Source organism: Nyctibius grandis, chromosome 4, assembly GCF_013368605.1.
Source record: "Nyctibius grandis isolate bNycGra1 chromosome 4, bNycGra1.pri, whole genome shotgun sequence".
Classification (NCBI taxonomy): Eukaryota; Metazoa; Chordata; class Aves; order Nyctibiiformes; family Nyctibiidae; genus Nyctibius; species Nyctibius grandis.
The window spans coordinates 1,419,795-1,440,998 of NC_090661.1; the positions used below are offsets into that span (position 1 = coordinate 1,419,795).

The following is a 21,204-nucleotide window of genomic DNA, read 5'->3' on the forward strand; positions in this document are numbered from 1 at the left end:
TATGTTTTTCTTTGCCCACGAGAGGAAGTGTTTACAGAAGAGGCAATATCCTTTTATGAGACTGATAGAGTTATGGGTAGGGGAAAAAAAAACCCCACAAAACAAACCCAAAGCATCAGGCAGGCACTTACACATACCAGCACTTTTTATAGGAACTCAGTAGTTCAGCCACCTCTGAGCTCTTAATTCCCTGATAGTACTTAGTCTCTTCAGGAGCAACCATAAAAACTATTCCACGCAGCCATTAATAGGATTATTTTCTTCCAGGCATTCCTTTTCCTGCCTGTGTTTCTCATGGCTGGTCAGCAAGCTCCCATTCCTCTCCTGAAGCTGTTCCACTCGCTCCCCTCTGACCCCATAAGCCACACTTACCTCCTTCCCCTTCCCAGACTATGAATTACTAGAGCCATTACTCACACGTAAACAGCCCCAGGCTCTGAGATCCTGCACAAAGACGTACCCCTTGCTCTGCAGGGCACTGTCGGACTCCTGGGAAACTCTTGCTCACCCATCTGAACTCACCTCCTCTGCAGAAGGATCCCAGCACCTCGCTCTTTTTCCATGGGGTAAACTTCTACCCTGCTCTTGCTTGCACTCCGTCCTCCTCTTCTCTCCCTGCCGCTTTCTCATCCCCTTCCAAAGAAAGAGTCACAGAATCAATGAGGTTGGAAGAGCCCTCTGGGCTCATCGAGTCCAACCATTGCCCTGACACCACCATGGCAACTAGACCAGGGCACTAAGTGCCATGGCCAGGCTTTTCTTAAACCCCTCCAGAGATGGGGACTCCACCACCTCCCTGGGCAGCCCCTTCCAATGGCTAATGACCCTTGCTGAGAAGAAATGCTTCCTAATGTCCAACCTGAACCTCCCCTGGCCAAGCTTGAGGCTGTGTCCTCTTGTCCTATCACTAGCTGCCTGGGAGAAGAGGCTGACTCCCACCCCGCTACAACCTCCCTTCAGGTAGTTGTAGACTGCAATAAGGTCACCTCTGAGCCTCCTCTTCTCCAGGCTAAACACCCCCAGCTCCCTCAGCCGTTCCTCGGAGGTCAGACCCTCCAGACCCTTCCCCAGCTTGGTCGCCCTCCTCTGGACTCGCTCCAACACCTCAACATCTTTCTTGAAGTCCCTCGTAACCAACCGCCTTTGTGCTAATATCATCCTTCTTGTATGGCATGTTGAATTCAAGTACTTGAAGCATCAAGTTTCTTCCTTAACTCTCTTCTCCACTGAAGAGGAGAGATTGCTAGAGCTGAGTCTCCTGCAGTTTCCACCTTTGGCTGCGTGGGGCCACGCTGGAGCCAGCGAGTGCTGCAGGGAAAGGCAGGGCGTGCAAGTGTCAAGCTCATCTCAAGCGACAGAGACGTTCCCCAAAGCGTTTCTCCCACTCCATCAAAGGCTGAGATCCAGAACAGAGCTAGCGAGGTGACGAACAGCCTCAGTGGCAGCTAAATTGCTCCCCGGAGCCTTCCAGAGAGCTGTAGTGATGCCTCAACACCACATTCCCCCTCCCTCTGCAACGGGAGAGCACAGAGCAGCTTCTTCCCACTTTCAAACTCATGCACAATCCTTTAGGACATCACCTCAGGCAAATCACGACCACCACTCTCCAGGTCAGCCTTGGGGACAGCCACATACACCAGTCATGCTTCTACATCCATTTTATACACAGTGCCATACAATGTACAGAAACTTTTATATACATATATCTTTATAGAATATGCTATATTAATCTGTATCTTTCTTTACAGCAATATTAGTTTGGATCTTTCATACATAGGTACAAAAAGTCACATGAGAATGGCACATGAGGAGTGCTTTAGTTTCCTTGTAGGCATCATGCTGGGGCAGCTCGGAGCAGGGATTCAGAGGGCAGCACTCCCAGGACGGGTGGTGACATCTCAGTTGAGCACAGGGACACCAGGATCCTGTGCTGTCTCCCCCCTGATTGCATCCACAAGTGCTCCAAGCCCTGCAAGAGGCAGTGAGAGCAGCTCAGAGCTCCCAAAAGGACCATTTCTCCCACAAACCAAAAGGCTTTAGCTAGAGAGAGGCAACTGGGGTCAAAGAGTTAATTCGTAGCTCCCCTACTCTGAGCTGCCCCAGCACGTGATGGGACATAGGTGACAGAAAGAGGCAGAAGGGCTGTTCCACAGAGGCATCAGTGGCCGCTGTCAGAGAAGCAGGAGGCAAAGGAGTTACTGGATGCCACTGCTGCGCGGAGCCCCCCACCAGCAGACAGCTCCTGTCCCCTGGAGGCCATCCAGCTGGGCCCCACCACCACAGCTGGCACTAAAAAGCACAAAAAAGGTGAGAAAGGAAATGGTTTCCACCAGTTCCTCTGGTCTTGCTGTCTCTGCTCGCTCAGAGCCATAAGGGAGGACGGGCCAGACTGGTGGCTGTCCCAGCAGGACACCAGAGCACACAGCTGGGCCAAAGGAAAGGGTCTGAGAGGGCAGAGCTCCTGCTGCCCCGTGCACGCGGGCAGGGAGGAGCAACCCATCACCAATAATCCCTGTGTTGACATCAGTAATTAAGTTTATCACTAGGACAGGAGCTTGAGCCTATTCCCTGGACATCACCTCTTCAGGCAGCTACAGCACCAGGAGCTGCAGACGGTGCCACTTTGTCACCAGCCAGTAGCCACCAGCAAGTGCCGTGGACATACTGTTAAGGAGTTAAGACCCACAAAGGTGTGTGGCAGTGGTCTGGCAAACACACCGTGCCATGACCATGCACACACGACGTCCCCAAAGCAGGACAGACAGGTGCCACCAAGCCACGCCGCTTTGGCCTGCTCCCTCCTCCTGGCACTGCCATGGGCACCACGTACCTCCAACTCTTGAGCCACCAGAACTGCACAAAGCCTGTGATGGAAAGCAGGGCAGTGGAATCCAAATAAAACCCAAGATGAAGGCTTGTTTGATGATTTTTGCAGGAATAAATAAGTAGCCAGAGGTCCCCCCTCATCACACAGATGTGCTGCACACGTAGAAAATGTCAGTAAATGAAAATCAGAGCACAGGATGACGTGGGGAGGTCAGAGGTCTCACATAAAAGCAGCAAAAATGCCCAACTCTCTTTTTAGAGAGCGTACCTTTGGAAGATGGCTGCTCCAGAGCCAGCGAGAGACACGTCAGTACATCAAAACCGCAGCAGACAGAATATATTAAGTCCCTTTCAGCAGAAATTTTTGCAAAAAGAGTCAGATCTTGAAGAGTAGGAAGAGTTTTACTCATGGATCGACCTGAGAGGAAGTTTTACTCGTGAACAGACCTGTTAAACGCTGACTGAGGTCACGTACCCCAAAGGTGGGAGGAAGGATTCCCTTCCTAGCGCCCGGCAAACGCTGGCTTTGCGCAGGATGAGGTTCCAGATCGGAGGGGGCTGGGGGGTAACTGCAGGGCAGGGAGGAGGAAAGAGCCTGCCTCAGGCCAGGCTTTGCTATTGGCACTTGGATACGACCTGAGGCAGAAGGGGACAGCGGGGACATGGGGCAAGTCCGAGCTGAGGCAGAAAGAGGCGGCCCTGGAGCAGTCCTTGGCCACACCGAGTTGCCCTTCGTACGCCCAGAGAAGAAACACCACACCCAGAAGGGGGAAAGGAAGGTGAGAGATGTCTGGTCGCAAGCAGGAGGCTTGGACCTCAAGCCAAAGGAAAACAAAGGCACAACAGGTATGAAACTCCAAAAAACAGGCAAAAAAAAATAACAGTAAGAGACAGCGAAGTGCCTGGAGACAGGTGATGCTTTTTAGGGCTGCAAGTCACAGAATCACAGAATCAGCCAGGTTGGAAGAGCCCTCTGGGCTCATCGAGCCCAACCGTTGCCCTGACACCACCATGGCAACTAGACCAGGGCACTAAGTGCCATGGCCAGGCTTTTCTTAAACCCCTCCAGAGATGGTGACTCCACCACCTCCCTGGGCAGCCCCTTCCAATGGCTAATGACCCTTGCTGAGAAGAAATGCTTCCTCATGGCCAACCTGAACCTCCCCTGGCCAAGCTTGAGGCTGTGTCCTCTTGTCCTAGCACTGGTTGTCTGGGAGAAGAGGCCGACTCCCACCCTGCTACAACCTCCCTTCAGGTAGTTGTAGACTGCACTAAGGTCACCTCTGAGCCTCCTCTTCTCCAGGCTAAACACCCCCAGCTCCCTCAGCCGTTCCTCAGAGGTCAGACCCTCCAGACCCTTCACCAGCTTGGTCGCCCTCCTCTGCACTCGCTCCAACACCTCAACATCTTTCTTGAAGTGCGGGGCCCACAACTGGACACAAACTGGGTATCTGTGGGCGATTCAATGAAAATACTGGTCTTTGCCTGCAGGCAGATAAAAAAAGCTGAGAAAACATCTGATATATCCTTTATGCACTTAGAAGAGGCCATTTTACTAATCAACATGATGCTCTCAAACACATACAGATCTCATCACCCCATCTAAAAGCAGGTTACAGGAAGGATTAAAATTAAAAGTAGTAACCAGAAACATGGAGGAGCTTTATAGAGAGAGCAGTTAAGACTGGGGCCCACATGAATCCTAGAGCAGTGAAAAATCAGAGACACCCAATAAAGAAATAAAATCACTTAAGATATTAAGGGAAGGTTTAAAAACCCCTCGTAATTAGGCCCAGATTGCAAACAGTGAAACTGAGCAGAGGGGAACCTTATTAGGAGATGATATTTGAACAAGTCATGCCACGTTCATCCACTTCCCTGCACTTGATACACATCAGCCCTGTTCTGTTTCTTTTGATAGAGACAGGACACGGCACCAAATCAGACTCCCACAGCAGAAGCAGCTCCAAGGAGCACACACTCATCCCATATCCCCACGCTTGGTGCTTTTCCTCCTTCTTCCACACCCTTGTTCATCCACAGCAACACCTACTTCCCACCTAAATCCTGTTTGGGACCTTCAGCTGTTATTGCAATATCCTAAAAGCATAGAAACAGGAGTCACTGGATTTGTGTATCTACACTCACAACCAGCTTTGCCATCTCTAGAGAGCAAAATCTCTCATCCAACCCCTGCTTGCTTTGAATAAAGTTCTTCAAGAGCTGCAGAAATGATAAACACCAAAAATACTGACCACAAACCAGGTAAGCAAAGGCTAGAGATAGCTGAAGAACCTCTCAGCGTTGACCTTTCTAGATATCCTTATCTGAATAAAGAGAGGAATCACATTCAACTGCTCTGGGTCACCAGGAGACCACAGGGAACAGCTTTCCCGTGCTTACGTGGTGCTATCAAGGATGGGAACTAAGACACCATCATCCTGAGACAGAGCAACCACAAGAGAGAAGTTAGCTCCTGGTTAGGTGATGGGAAAAGGGAGCAAAGAGAAGAGGGTGGCAGTTGTAGGTGAAGATGCATGTTCCAAAGAGAAAAGGCAGCTCCCCAGAGCAGGAGAGGGGATGCTGGTAAGGACTGGAGAAGGGCTGGCTTTCTGCTCAGCACAGCAGGATGCTCCCCATGTTCTTGGCACTGCTGCAACTAAAGCAACAATAAAAGCTATTATTATGGATGCAGAAGAGCTCCAAAATGATGGCCAGCCAAGGGCTTGACAATCAAAACTCACTGGGATGTTATCAATAGGATTATTCTATCCCACCTTGGACACCAAATGGACAGCAGCACCAACCCCTTCCCACCTCATGAGCACATTCACAGCGGGGCCAGAGGCCGTTCCTAAGCTGTTGGATGTTGACATGCACCTAGTTGCAGGCTCCCATGTTGCCCCTGAATGGTTCAAGGCTTCAGGATTTCATTCCACTCCAGTCACTGAGAATATCACGAACACAACGGCGAGTGGAGGGTACAGTCAGCTCAAATCTGCTGCCCCAGGGGATTGTGGAAAGCTGCACTGGTGTGGAGGGTTTCTCTCACCACGCTTTAATTTTAAGGTGCACAAAGCCCACTCTCTGCCCTCCAGGAGCTGCGTGGCCTCAGCTCCGCTCCTCCACCAAAACTCTCTCAGAGGGGATGTTAAGGATGTGCCATTGAACTGTGGGCAGCTCAGCTGGGGTCCAGGCTGTCAGGCACTATGGACTGCGCTTCCAGCACTGCCTCCAACACGGGGGGGAACATCCCGTGGAAATATCAAGGGAACATAAAGATTAGAAGGCACAAAGAGCAAGAGGAGGAACCAGAAGCCAAGAGATTAAGACATCTGAAGATGCTTCATGTTTCCAAAGAGCTGCACGTCAGAGCGGAGTGAAGGCAGAGAAAGCAGGCAACAGGACGCAGTACAGAGGAAGGAGGTAGCTACAAGGCTTAGTATTTGTTTTTTTTAACCTTCCAGATATGCTCTTCCAGGATGAAATAGGAGCTCAGCCTGTCCTGATGATCTTCTAGCAAAGGAGTGATGAGAATCAAGACACAGAGAGACATTTAACGCAGAAATAAGGTAAAGAATGTGGATTTACTTTGTGAGGACTGGGAACAGATGGGTTTGTCAAGAGAGAACAACAGAAAACAGGAATTACCCATAATGGGATGCAATAAGAACCTTAACTAAAGGGCTCTTCTGCACCTTCACTGCCCTGGTCCATGGCAAGCCCAGCTCACAAGCGTTAGGTATTTCCAGGTTGTTCAGAAGAAGCCTAATAATCACAGAGCACAAAAAAAAAGCAAAAAACCCACAGCATTCCAGGCTGTTTCCTGCTACAGCTGGTCAGGGCAAGGCAACCCCATCGCCCTGGGACACAGCTCCAATGGCACAGAGAAGGGAACAGTCCCACACAACGCTTGCACCTCCCAGGACACAGCAAATGTACGCCCAGGTCAGAAGTGACTTTCCAGTGCAATATTGTGGCCCGTTAAACATCATCAGGTCACTACTGAAATAATTTTGTTCTTAAGAGGGAGATAATCCACCTTCCTCACCTTGAGTCCTCTCCCCACCATCCCCGGGGAGGGCACCAGTAGTCCCACCTAGTCTCAGAGACAGTCACCTCCTAACACCTCGCTGCCAGGGGCAGCGGCGACGCTTTCATTAACGTTTGTAAAGTGCTTCGCAGATACAAAGCTCTGCCTAAGTGCTAAGTGTGATTACTGCCCATCTTCTGCCCAGGATTAGAGGCAGAAATGAACTCCTTTTCCCCATTCCATCACCACGAGGTGAGCTAGCCTGCTAGCCTCAGCCTCCCTACCCTTCACCTCCCCTTTCCACCTCAAAACTACCCAGTTTATTGTGCGTGTTCCTGGACACCTTTTTAGTGTTCCTTAGGTGTGTGCAGCAGTCGAGCCTTACCCTGTGGTCTGCAGCAGCAGGTGAGGTGATGGCACTTACACAGCTATTCTACATGAGCTCCTGAATCCCTCAGCAAGGGGAACAACACTGCTCTTTTCTGAAGGACCTACAAAGAAAAAAGTGACTTGTTGCTCAGAATGAAAGGATTGTTCTTTTACAAATCACTTGGAATACAGAGGGGTTTCTTCCCTCCGCTTCAAGACAGCATAGAAAAGGTCACCTTTGGAAGCTAAACCACAGGGACAATATTTTACTGCTCATTTAAAGCCCCCACACTTCTGAAGGCTCTGATTTGTAAGGAGCTGGGGACACAGTACCCCACACTGAACTGGTGAGTGGGAGAGCGGCACTTGGACACAAAGTCCAGTTCATTTCTGTGCACCTGAAGTTACTCACATCAATGCCCAGGGGTTATAAAGTGCTCCCGTTCTGACCTGATGGTGTTTGTGCTCCGTCTGTGTGGCACTCAGGCCCTGACCCATGCCTGGGGCTTCCAGAGACCCCTCAAGGAACACAGCTAGGGCTACCAGGAGCTTGTCATGAGCTCCTGGGAAGCACAGCATCCTCCCACAATGGAAATATCGTAGCTAAGGAGGGGGAAAGGGCAGCAATAAAATCTTTGTGACTATAAGGAAGTTAAAATAGGAATCTCTTTTCCAGTGAGGGAGGACAGAGCTCCAGTGAGACTTGTAACTCTGCTGAGCTTTGATATGAAGGTGTTTTGTCAACTAAAGGCCTTCTACAGGTCACAGTATGTTTAACTTTCTAGGTAGGTAGGTAGTTTCTCTCCTGCTCCCATCATTGGGAAGTCCCTGCCTAGAGAGATCTCCAGCAGGCTCCTCCGGGCGCTGAGGCTCTGCACAGCAGTGCTCAGGTAGTTTTACTAGCCACTTGGGCAACCCCACCCATGAGGGAGGGTGGGCAAGGGGTGCACGCAGCTTCCCCTGGACTCTGATCCACTTTAAAAGCAGGGGACTTGCAATTGGTACCTGCCCATCCTCGCTCCCCTCAGCCCCCCGAGGGAACAGCACAGGAAGGAGAGAATGAAGATGCTTTTTGCTTAGGGAAAGCCTCCCTGTTTGCTTAATAAATACCTTCCAAAAAGCTTGGCAGCTCTGTAAACATACAAGAGATTTCAATACTTAGTAAAAGTTCATCTTTTCCCTGAAGTCCCAATGACAGAGGCTGGCACTGCTCTGTGGTTACTGCATACGGGTGGTCTGAGGACCCAGAGGAGCCCAGGAGAGGCTCTGCAGGGGCCTGGCAAACAACGCTGCGTGTCGAGAAGCCTGTTAAATTTTTCAGTTGATCCATCCATGCAGCTCTGAGGTGAGAATCCTGTCAGTCCTGCAGGAATGTCGCCAGCTCAGAGTGGTCCAGGGGACTGAGAAGTGATGACAGTGACATCCAGAACTCTTTCTGCAAACGAGGGATGTGGCAGAGGGCTTTGGCTCTTCAGAACGGTGTCCTTCGCTCTCAGAAGCAGCCTGGTGGTCACTGAACACAGAAGTAACCCAGGGGAGAGAAAAGAGAACGCCAGCCCCATTCTTGCTGTGCCTGGCCAGGGGAGGGGAGACTGCATTTGGGGAGAATACAGCCCCAATGGCTTTGAAACAGGAGAGTGTCCTACAAAAGCAATCCCTGTGGAAGTGTGACGAATTGGATCTTGGGCCAGATCCGACCTGGTAGTGCAATAGGGCCCCAAAGTCGCAAGCTGCTCATTTCCAAACCCACTGACACGGGACCAAGGGGGTGATCTGCCCTGGCCCCCTTGCTTCTGGCTATCCAGTCCTCGAGCTTCACAGAATCCACCCCTTCACCCCAGAGGATTCCCCGAAGCGGGGTATCTTACTCCCAAACTCAGCAGGTGCCCCGGGCCAAGGAATCTGCCTCTGACATGGAACGAGACAGGCTGAGGTAGGGAACTTGCATCTACCTTTAGCAACTCAGACCCTCTTAGTGCTTCTCCCAGCTGCAAGCACGGGACTCGAGCACAATCCATCCTCCAGACACCACTGCATCACCCCAGAAGGAATGTTTCCAGCTGTCTCCTCCAATCCAAGCTGCCCGATGACCACCTCCCTCCAAGGATTATCCCAGCACTCCAGCCTACAGGATCAGCTCGCAGAGCCTCACCCCTTTACCCTGCACTAGAGGGCTGAAATCATGAGGTCGTCCTGCTTGGCAGGGCTGGTTACGTGCCCAGAGGGGGTGGAAGTCCGGATTTTGTCAGTGGCCAGGCACTCCTGGCTGCTCACACCCGTGGGAGTGATGTCCATGAGTTCTCCAGATGAACTAAGGGGGAAAGAGGGAGAGACAGAGATGCCCGACGAAGGATCTGTTGAGCCTGCAAACAACCTCGGGGGCTTTGGGACTAGGTTGGGTTCATACTGTGCCCTCAACAGGATCTCCTGATCACTGACAGACTTGGGCATCTCTGCAAAGTCACTAGAGCTGTCTGACACCATCATGCAGTAGATGTCCTGGAAGGAGCTGCTTTTGCTATCCAAATTAAAGAGGCTGTCTATGAATTCAGCAAACTCCAGCACTTGGGGACTGGGAACATCAGTGAGTCGTCCGTTCTGGAGGGACAGCTCCTCCCGAGGGGCTAAGGAACCGCGGTCCCCCTCGCTGCTGGCCCCCTCCTCGCTGCAGCGTCGCTGGGGGGTAGTGCCACCGCTGTTGAGCACGTTGTCGGGGGGCTGAGTCTCCTGGGAGTGCTTGGAGAGGCTATCAGCAGCCAGCAGCTCTGTCCGTGAGCTGAGGGAGGGGTTCTCCTCAGGGATAGCGGGGTCGATATAAAAGCAGTGCATCTCGTCCTTCTCCATGACAGCGTGGAGGCTCGGGGAGCCCCGGATGCTCCGAAAACCAGAGGAGCGCCTCGAGTCAAAGCTGTAGATGGATTCGTTGTCCGAGAGGCTCTCCATGGTCGCCAGAGGGGCACGACGGTCCTGCAGCTCCACAGACAGACGTTCCTTTGTATCCAGGAGAAGCAGCTCCACAGGGTCTTTCTGCACAGGAGAAAGTGGCTTTGTCTCATAAAACCCCTCCAAGCTAATTTCAGAATGGGACTTGCTCCTGCAATGAGAAACAGACAGCGTGAGGCTGCATCACTCCCCAAAACAGCCAGAGGAACCAAGCCTTGGCCACAGAGCTCCTCATGCCCACTGAGGGCACGTCACCACCCTAACCAGAACCATCTACAACTGCATGAGAGACCAACTTATCTCTCCGTCCTCCCAGCTGAATACATTAGGCACAGTTTCTTCCCTCTGCAAACTCAGGTTCTTGCCCTTCTCCCTTTTCTCCTGGCTAAATGTCTTCCCTCTCAAGCACCATTTTCACTTAGGACCATGGTTCTGCTCCCAGTGAAACTTGCAGTGCTTCTAACTGAAGTGCCCAAACCCACAGTGCAGTCTCCACACACACAGACAGAATCCCAGAATCAATGAGGTTGGAAGAGCCCTCTGGGCTCATCGAGTCCAACCATTGCCCTGACACCACCATGGCAACTAGACCAGGGCACTAAGTGCCATGGCCAGGCTTTTCTTAAACCCCTCCAGAGATGGGGACTCCACCACCTCCCTGGGCAGCCCCTTCCAATGGCTAATGACCCTTGCTGAGAAGAAATGCTTCCTAATGTCCAACCTGAACCTCCCCTGGCACAGCTTGAGGCTGTGTCCTCTTGTCCTAGCGCTGGTTGCCTGGGAGAAGAGGCCGACTCCCACTCCGCTACAACCTCCCTTCACGTAGCAGAATTCAAAGCAACTTACTCAGCTTAATTAAAGATCTTCAGAAAGACTCCAGCCACACCAAGACTTTAAAGGATCAGGCAGGCTTCTCCAGAAAGACACCATGTCAAACACACGGGGAAGGAGCTCCCCACACCAAGCACACACACAAAGCCTGGGATTAGCTGCAGCCAAAGCGACAGCCCTGAAGACTTAAGGAAATATCTAGGAAGAGCCTGAGCTTGGGAGAGGGCTGCTGCACCTGCCAGAAGGACATGGTGTACAGGGAAAGGCTTGAAAGTTAGGCCAATATTTCATCCTTTAGTAACTTTGAGTACTAGTGATCTGAGAACAGGTTTCAAGAACACCAAAAGAGGGAGTCTGACCCAGTAAGCTGGCTCTAACCTTGAATTAAACACAACCAACCTACAACTGTTTCTACTCTAGCACCTCCCTCAAGCCTCTCTGCCCTCTCCCTTGTTCCTGTCCCTTTCATATCTCAGAATTCCCTCTCTGCGTTCACTCACCTCAAAGGGAAGCAGTTCCTTGGGTCTGGCACAGAAACCACCGCTCCTCTCCCTGCTGCTTGACCTAGTTCATCTTCTCAGATTTACTGTAGCCTTCACAAACGTGGGCTGAACCCTGTTCCTGCTCTTTCATCACAGCTGCAGTTCTGTTTCTAAGCTTTCCTTCACTGTCTCTGACCATTCACTCTCTCTGACAAGAACCGTACCATTTTCATATTACTTGCTGCCTTATCTTTCTTCTAAACTCAAATCTCACTCATGTTATCTCAAGGATACTCAGCTGTCCATCAGTCAGCACAGACTATCTCACCCTGCCTCTTCCCACTGGGTCTCTCTACCTGAAATCTCCATAGAAGTTCTTCCCTTGCAAAGAAATAATCCTCTCCCACCCACGATGGTGTCTTCTGTTTCCACTCACAACTCCCATTTGCTATCCCTGACTACAAACCACCTTCCTTTTCTCATCTTCCCTGTTTTGTCTGCAAATTTGCCCTATAAAATGCAATTCTGTGATGGAAGTCGTGTTCCAACTTTGAAATAAGTCTTTGCCCACATTTTTATATTTAATTTCTTTGCTTCTTGCAAGTCTGTGGTCCTGCAACGCCTCAGATGTTACCTGAAAATCTGCAAGGAGTCTCTCTGCCCTTTGCTCCTGGAGGAAAGCTGGTTATGTCCACCACAAAGCACAAGCTCTTCTCCAAACCACCCCTTTGTACACCTTCTCCATGTTCCTCCACCTTTTGGCCTCTGCCAGGCTACTGAGGTCAGTGCTCAGTGATGGTCCAGCTTCTCAACAACCCCTTCAGCACTCAGAACATGCCTTTTCCCCTCACCTGCTTGCCACTGGCCTGAGCTCCCTGCTCTTGTCCTTCACAAACACCAGCTGCTCTCCCCTCACCTGTATCCATGTTCCCAGATTGTCTTGTTTATAATATTACACAACTCACATCATAAAGTAGCTTTAAATGTGTATCTTCTGGTAAGCTTACGGCTTTCACTGCTTCTCAGCTTTTGAGAATCACCACGTAGGCTATCTCTGAGCACATAAATCACACAGAAAAACAGAAATTTGGAGAATGGAAGGAGAAAATGAAGTTTCTTCCATACCCTCAGCTTCTAGGTTCTCCTGACCTTGCTGCACTCACAGGCTCTTGAGCAACACAGAGGATTTTTTTTCCCCCCAACATGACTCAAGATGTACTGAAGCTAAGTAAAAGTCCCACAAAGGCAGCCCTTGGATCTATCCTTTCCACAAACATCGATCCCAATGCCCCAAGAGAAAGAGGACCCACACCTAAAGCCAACAATCCTGCCAAGAAATCAAAGATATATCCTTACTTCGTGCTGCTGTTCCTTCTGTCTGCCGTGATGGCTCCAGTTCCAATCTGCACTGAGGGTCCACTAGGTAAGGGCTGACTCTGGAAGATCAACTCTGGGGTGAGATCCACTTCTGTAGGACTCACCATCACTTTGGCTGCAGAAAGTAAAGCTGTTTTCCCCTTGTTGTAATTCTCCAAGACCTATTTAAGGCAAGCAGAGGAACAGTAGTGCTTAACTGGAGATAACAGCTTTGTTCTCAGCTCAGGACTTTCCAGCGGGTGGATTTGCCTCTTTCTTACCAATACCTTCTGCAAGCACAGGGCAAGGTCTTGAGATAAAGGACTGTATCAATGAATTCTGACATAGTCTGTCCTGCTGGCATTCAGATTTCACCTGAACTGCAGTCTCTAATGGGCAGCTTCTGAGAGAAGGAACCAACCACCACCCAAGCTCACATTATTCAGACATTACATTTGGAAAGACCACCTAGTCTGGGGCTCTGGGTGTTGGGATGGAGATCTACATTCCATTTCCAGACCTCACTACGTTCAACACTAACAGCCTGTGCATGACTGGCCCAGAGCACAGTCATCTTTCCTCCCCCCCTCCAAAGGAAATGGTCTGGTGCATTTAACCAGCTTTCCTGGGCCAGGACTACCTATTCTGTGGACACGCAGGCCTGTGAGAAGGTACTCGCTTTATTAGGGCACCTAATTGCTACTGCCCTTGCAGCAAGAATTACTAAAACTGGACCCCACCAAGGACACCTTCCTGGCTCTCCAACACACACGCAGAGCTTAGGCTTGGCACCAAGAAGCCTGATCAGCTCATACTCTAGAACCACCGTGCTCCTTGTCCATTTGGGGTTTACAGTTCACCTCATCAGCACCATCATGCTGAGCCCAGGTTTGGGCCTCTCAGGCATCCAAGCCAGAGCCTCTGTTATTGCACTCAATGATCCCTCCCCACTCCTAATCCCAGTTCTCCACCTTACCTTGTTGAGCCCTTCCATGACCACATACGGGAGGTGTTCGTGCAACATGGCCGGCGAGATGATCACTTCGTTAAATGCCTTGTTGTCACCCCAGATAGCAAAGTAAGTGGGATCCTCTTGCTCGCAGCAACTGGAAGAGGAGTTTGGATCCAAACAGAGGGGAAAACAGGGAGCAGGAGATGAAAGAGTGGGCCAATATTTTGGCATGGAAAAGAAACAGCAGGTTGCAGAGACACAAAAAGCAACAGGAGGAAAAACAGAGGGAGAAGATATTAAAGTACACATGCTACTGCCATCGCTCCACAACACTGCACTAGCCAACAGTGACATGACTATCTTTCTATTCTGACAGCACAGACAATCACTGTCACCATAAGACAGTGAAAAAAAACCACATCACCCCCTTCAGGGAAAATTTCTTCAATTAAAGGGTTGTCAAGCACTGGAACAGGCTGCCCAGGGCAGTGGTGGAGTCCCCATCCCTGGAGGGGTTTAAAAGATGAGTAGATGTGGTGCTGAGGGACGTGGGTTAGTGGTGGGCTTGGCAGTGCTGGGGTAATGGTTGGACTCAATCTTAAAGGTCTTTTCCAACCACAGTTATTCTATGGGTTCCTGCCTTGGGGAGTCTTTTCCAAAAGAAAATTTCCCCCCCACCCAGGGGTTGGCTTCAGAGCTCTGCACGTACTCACCAGCACTGCTCTGCAGGGTGGTTGTGCACCACGTGGATGATGCGGCCCGGGGGGTAGAGGGGTGTGCTCGCAGACAGGGCAATAGTCAGGTCACTGGGGTGGGTCCAGAGGCGATTGCTCGTTACTGAGTTGTCTTCTGTCTCTTCAGGGAGCTCTGACTTGGGTATGCACTTGGTAGCACCCACAATGATTCGCCACTGTTCGACACAAGAGAAAGGAGGGAGGATATTGAAGAGAAAAACATCAAAGAAAAGCAGAGTCATCTCTCAAGATGCTATTGGTAGGTTTAAACTGAAAACCCAATACCAGAAAAAAGAGGTCTTGTGCCCTGATTGCTTAAATAACAGAGATAACCCTGCCCAGAAAAGCTGTTTCTTCCTTTCCCAATTTTAACCTTAGAAGTGGCAACATCTCATCCTTCCTTTTTTTTTTTTTGCTGGAGGTTTTTGTAGAGTTAATGATCTACAAGCATCAACTTGTCCACCAACTGATAACTTAATATCTTCCAGGATAAACAAGGTAAATGGAATCTGAAGTTTTAATGTACAAAAAGAAGCAAAAGACTAACAAAAACAGACAAAAATTCTCTTTAGGCCTTTCTTCATGCACTAAAAGGAAACCTAAAAACCAAAAATGCACCAAAACACAAACCCCACAGCACGCTAACAAGGAAAATAAATCTAAGTTCAGTTTTCTCCCTCTACAGATTATTTCTATAATATTTTACCCCTAAAAATCTTAATTTCTTATGTTTTTTCCATCTCAGTGTAATGGTAAGGAAGCCTGAGGAGGAATAACTTCCTACATTTCCTATCTCCAAAACCTTAACAGACCACTTATCCCAGAACAGCACCACCCAGACAGCACCCAGTCTATAAGCAGACAACTGGTGTACTTCCCAGCCTGTTACCATTTGTTACTGGCCAAGAAATGCCACAGTTGGAACACAGACTTCAAAACAAGCTCAGAGGAGAAAATTTCCTGCTCGGTTATTTTCGACCTGCGATGGTGAACTTGCAGCACGTGAGCCAGAGTCATCACACAGCCTGCAAACGGAGCGCAGCCCTTTGCCCTGACCTCTCCAGCTGCCTTCCTGCTCTTGCCATCACAGAATGGTTAAGGGTTGGAAGGGGCCTCTGGAGATCACCCAGTCCAACCCCCTGCCAAAGCAGGGTCACCCAGAGCATGTTGCACAGAGTTGTGTTCAGGTGGGTTTGAATATCTCCAGAGAAGGAGACTCCCCCCCTCGTTGGGCAGCCTGTGCCAGGGCTCTGCCACCCTCAAAGTCAAGAAGTTCCTCCTCATATTCAGATGGAACTTCCCATGTTTCAGCTTGTGCCCGTTGCCCCTTGTCCTGTCACTGGGCACCACTGAGAATAGTCTGGCCCCCTCCTCTTGACACCCACCCCTGAGGTATTTGTAAGTGTTGATAAGATCCCCCCTCAGTCTGCTCTTCTCCAGCTGAACAGCCCCAGCTCCCTCAGCCTCTCCTCATAAGAGAGGTGCTCCAGTCCTTTGATCACTCCTGTGGTTACCTAGACAGTAGTCACAGTGGACCTGAGGAGACCTGGGGGGCAGGAGAAGTCTGCAGTATTGCTGTGTGATGCTAGAAGTTTACCATCAGTGCTCAGACTTACCTTCAGGCGTCTGTTAATCTTTACTCTTACCTTTGGTTTGTTACTTCTTTGAAGAACATCCAGAAGCTGCCGGCGAAATCCCTCCAGCTGAGAGAGCCCGATTCTGGAAAAGAAGAAGATGTATTTACCACAGCTGGGTGGGGACCTGCAGGCAGTAACAGGGGAGTGGGGACACATGGCACAGAAGAACAAGAAACTACGCTGCAAGTGATACTACAAGAATGCAACAACACCATAACACAGATAACTTCAGAGATGGGTTGTGGCATCACCCAGGACCAGTAACCAGGGTAAAGGGGCCACTGGAAACCATCGTGACAATAAACAGGTAAGAAATGTAACAGCAGAATCAGATCAGAGATATGAGAGGTCAATGAACAGATAAGGAGAGAGATGATGCAATCACAGAAATAAGTGAGCAAGAAACAAGTGCAGGATGACACAGATAAGTTAGAAAGGTGGCACAGAGCTATGACACCACTGAACAGGCGAGAGGATGGACAAGATTTAGTCACACAGGTTACCAAAAGGCTACTACAAGTTAGTACTTTCCCTCCACTGAATTCTACATGCCTGATAATATTGTACAGACAGAAATGTCACCATTTATCTGAGGTGACACAACAGGGCAGAAGCAAAAGTAAAACCCAGGTTGTCTGGCTCCTAGTCCAATGCCCTGTTCAGCAGAACATGTCTCCAGGAGATGAGGAGAGGTGAGAAATGCCAAGACACAAGAAATGAGGGAGCTGGTTCAAAGAGGTGAGATGACATGGAATGGGTATTCATGGACAAACAGTACAAAATGAGATGATAGTGTGTGAAACACCAATGTAAGTGTCCAGGTAAAAGAGACAGCAATACAGGTAACCAGGAAGACAAGTAAGAAGCATACAAGGACGAGCAAATGAAACTGGAGATAGTGTTTCTGGTAAGAACCAGGTGACTTTGGTATAGAACAGCAGATATTAAGAAATTCAGACACTTCTCAACTTGCCTGGGCACTAGATCTTTGCCAAGCACGACTGCAGTCACAAACTCTTTTGAATACTCCATGGCATCCTCACTGGAAGAGAAACAGGACCAAGGAGAAGCAAACAGTGTTTCACTAGCAGCAAACTGCACTTCATTCCTAATGTAACACTGGTGGCAGAGAGGTTACCAAACAGTGAACCAGGGGCATAAAAACCACAACTCAAGCTGCTCAAGGCTTTTGGGACTTGCACCTTGATAAAGAAAAGCCTGATACTCACATCCCATGCCCCAAGCAACATTACTCTGCATATGGCTCTGAACACACTTGGAAAAGGCAATGCTCTAACTCAACACCTCACAGTCATTTTCCAATAGTTTAGGAATTGCCAGGACAGCAGAAAGGAAGAAGATACTCCATGCTCCTGAGACTACTTTACAAAGACACTGTAGAACCAAGACAGCCACCTTCTGCAGCAACCTGAGTACCAAAATAAGAGGGAACTAAGGCTTCTACTCTATGAGCTGGTTCTGCACTCAGTTACCTTCCTAGAGATCTTCTGAACCAGTTACCACAGGCAGAGGCTGCATCCTTGACCTAGAGATGATCCTGGGCATGACACAGTGCAACAAAAGTGTGGAAGTCACAGGAACCTCCTTGAACTCTGAAATAGTTGAGGTAACACAGGATAGCTTGGTCCAAGCTGTCAAGGGATAGCAGGAGTGGAAGCTCTGAGCAGAAGGATAGCTTGGCCCAAGCTATCAAGGGATCTCAGAAGTGGAAGCTCTCAGCAGAAAGCTATAAAACTCTCCTGAAACATTGTACAGAGCAACTCCCCTATAGCTGCAGAAGAGCAAGGATTACCATCATAACAAGGCATGCCAGTATCCAGATTCATTAGCAGGGTGGTTTAAAACCCTTGGCTGCTCCTGGAACGTGATGCAGGAACTACCACAAGAAGATCCTGATGATCCATAGCTGCTTTCAAGTGCCCCCATGATGTCTGTCACGACTAGAAAGACCTTCTCTCACTTCAGAGCAAGCAGGTGGGATGTTTTTGTTTGACTGTCACGTAAATAACACACCCAGCAGGTCTGTTCCAATTTACAGTGGGAGGAATTCACCATACCTCTCTTCAGAGAGCTCCGAGGCAGCTACCCTAGATTCCCCCTCTAGCTGAGGGAGAGAAACAGGCACCCAAGAGGCACAATCCCTCTGACCTATTTTAGGCACCCACTTTAGAATGACAGAAATCACCCCCCAGAAGTGCCAGTTTCTTTCTGAGCTGCAAAAGGAGTCCAAACAACTAGACCAACCAATGCAGACATCTACATTCGGTCAAATATCCCCCTTACTGTGCATCTACTCAGTAGATGGGGAGAGGACACACTGGCACTGTGCAGAGGATAAGGAAATTGCACCCTGTCCCCTCAACTTGCATTTTCTACGAGTCAGGGTGAAATTAGAGCTGCAGCCACAGACAACTGAGTCGTAAACCAGAATATGGGGGAGAGTGGCCACCTGCCATCATAACCTAAACTCCAAACTATAGCACAGAACAAAGGCTGCAGCCAACAACCCTCAGCTCCTAGAAACTGGTTCTCCATTTTTCTGCATGCTTCTCAGGGCAGAGACTTGTCTTTTACTGCTCCTCAGAGCACGACAAAGAGGATCTGATCCAGTTACAAGCACACCCCCCTCTCTCTCACCATTCCTCCTGCCCCAACACCTACCTCAGCAGCCCACCTGGGGGAGAATAGGCAAAGCACTTCAGCGATGGGTACTGCGGGCGCAAGAGGAAGGACAGGATGGCAGCTGTGCCAGCCCCTAGGGAGTGACCCACCACAATCAGGCCATAGTGTTTTGTTCCTCTCCCCTAAAAACAAAACAAACAGGAGAAATTGAGGTCAGGCTGAAAGGTAAGTCCACACCCCCCAATATCTGTCCCTTTCCCCAGCTGTGAGTCTTCCCTACACACGAGCACTCCAGACTCCAGCTAACCAGCTCCTCCACCGATGGGAACTAGTGAGGGTGTGTTAGATTTTGAAATGGAAGCAGAGATCTGGTTTGCACTGTTTAGTCTAAGTCACAGTGGCAGCCCCAGCACACTCCTGCCCTGCAACGTTGCTTGGTCTGAAGGGATACTAGAAATCATTCTCTTCTAGTATTCTCTCCTACATCTCCATCAGTGTTTGACCTACTGTGTCTTCCCCAAAAGAAAAAAGGTAGGAAGAAAAAGGAAATGTACACAAGCTGTTTGAGTCATTCAAGAAAGATGTTGAGGTGTTGGAGCGAGTGCAGAGGAGGGTGACCAAGCTGGGGAAGGGTCTGGAGGGTCTGACCTACGAGGAACGGCTGAGGGAGCTGGGGGTGTTTAGCCTGGAGAAGAGGAGGCTCAGAGGTGACCTTAGTGCAGTCTACAACTACCTGAAGGGAGGTTGTAGCGCAGTGGGAGTCGGCCTCTTCTCCCAGGCAACCAGCGCTAGGACAAGAGGACACAGCCTCAAGCTTGGCCAGGGGAGGGTCAGGTTGGACATTAGGAAGCATTTCTTCTCAGCAAGGGTCATTAGCCATTGGAAGGGGCTGCCCAGGGAGGTGGTGGAGTCACCATCTCTGGAGGGGTTTAAGAAAAGCCTGGACATGGCACTTAGTGCCCTGGTCTAGTTGCCATGGTGGTGTCAGGGCAATGGTTGGACTCGATGAGCCCAGAGGGCTCTTCCAACCTCATTGATTCTGTGATCTCTTCCTGTATCTCCCAAACATCACAAGGCAGACACTTCAGTGTTGACTGGTGAGACACTCAAGTTTCAGGGAACCATTGAGGCTCTTATCCCTCTTTTCTTTCTCCTTTGAGCTCCTGCTCATTTCCCCCTGGGCACCGCTCAGGCCAAGGCACTCTTGGGGCATGAGAACAGGACAGCTGTGTGACAGCAGGGAACCAGGCGGTTCAGAAGATCCCTCCCCAGTGGGGACATAGACTGTGCTATTACTGACACATAAACTAAGGTAAGCTGCTTCCTAACATCTCTCTTGGGTTCTCTGATAGCTCTCTATCACAAGAAATGTGCACGCACAGCCAGCCAGCACGGCATCCCACTGCTGTCTCCAAAGAGAATCTCCATAGAGATGGGATTTTAGTTCCTGTTGATTTGTTTTTAACGTTCCCTGTCCTGCATTGCCACCAAATGGGAATTCCTGCCTCAGCTTTGCCTGAGAGAGGAAAAAAAATCAGGAGGTCTGCAGGATTGGTGGGTTCAAAATAAAAAAGCCTTAGGGGAATGAGTAAGTAGTTGCCTGTCTGGCAATCTAGAGGGATAAGAATTGAAGGAAGATTTGAGAAATTAGTACAACAGACTCAGGGACATGGAGGTTTCCCTAAAACCAGTGTTTTAGGGAAATCTCATCTTCTGTAGAGCCTGCAAGGATAAAAGAAACCTCATACTCACTAAGTCTCGTCCGAAAGCTTGTGAAAGCACCATTTCTTGCTCCAGTTTCTTCTTGATGTACTCAGCAGATAGCACCATTCCCTGAGGGAAACACAAAGACAGAACAGGATGCAAACAGTTGCATATCTGCAACTAAACTAATCTGCTCTAAACAATCTAGCAGCCACCATACTGCCCTGAATGTCGTGTAAGCTCTGGAGTGCCACACTATAGACTTCGTTATGCTCATGTTTTGGCTCACTAATTACCAGGAGCCACAAACTGTTTAGGAGTAATGACAGTTCTTAAATTAAGATAATACTCCAAGGCCCTATTCCTGGGCTCACAGTGCAAAGTCTAGAGGAAAAAAAAAAACAATGAACACAAAACAACCCACTTCTTAAACACAAGGTAGTTCAGCAGACACTGGGATCTGCAGTAGAACAGAGAAACAAACTTTGATTTTCTGTATGTCAATGCTTTAACTGCAAGACTGTACTCTTCCATGTAGACCTGTGAATAAAGCATGAACTAGCCTACCAAGTTCACAGGGAAAATAATACAACCACCAAAACTGGAGGGGAAAAGTGGCAGCACTATCTGTATTGGAAGAGTTATTGATGACTGGGGAAGGCAGCAACTTAAATCACAAGTTATTAAAGGTTTT

General features: G+C 49.5%; 1 protein-coding gene across 5 annotated transcripts in view; it reads right to left on the reverse strand.

The window, feature by feature from the left end:
• DAGLA (diacylglycerol lipase alpha) overlaps positions 1 to 21,204 on the reverse strand; it is a 106,511-nt gene that overhangs the window by 29,871 nt on the left and 55,436 nt on the right. For 3 of the 5 annotated variants that reach the window (XR_011047925.1, XR_011047923.1, XR_011047926.1), the window contains 10 exons: positions 20,559 to 20,639; positions 18,846 to 18,988; positions 17,137 to 17,205; positions 16,173 to 16,245; positions 14,506 to 14,702; positions 13,817 to 13,946; positions 12,841 to 13,022; positions 8,339 to 10,322; positions 7,245 to 7,350; positions 523 to 633 (listed from right to left, as the gene is read on the reverse strand). Coding sequence is in view for 1 of the 5 variants with exons in the window: in XM_068397696.1 (XP_068253797.1) it covers positions 9,395 to 10,322; positions 12,841 to 13,022; positions 13,817 to 13,946; positions 14,506 to 14,702; positions 16,173 to 16,245; positions 17,137 to 17,205; positions 18,846 to 18,988; positions 20,559 to 20,639 (1,803 nt within the window). In the remaining 4 variants the exon portion in view is untranslated. Of the gene's footprint in view, positions 1 to 522; positions 634 to 1,752; positions 1,970 to 7,244; positions 7,351 to 7,616; positions 10,323 to 12,840; positions 13,023 to 13,816; positions 13,947 to 14,505; positions 14,703 to 16,172; positions 16,246 to 17,136; positions 17,206 to 18,845; positions 18,989 to 20,558; positions 20,640 to 21,204 lie in introns of those variants that run through there. The other 2 variants (XR_011047924.1, XM_068397696.1) reach the window with 2 other exon arrangements.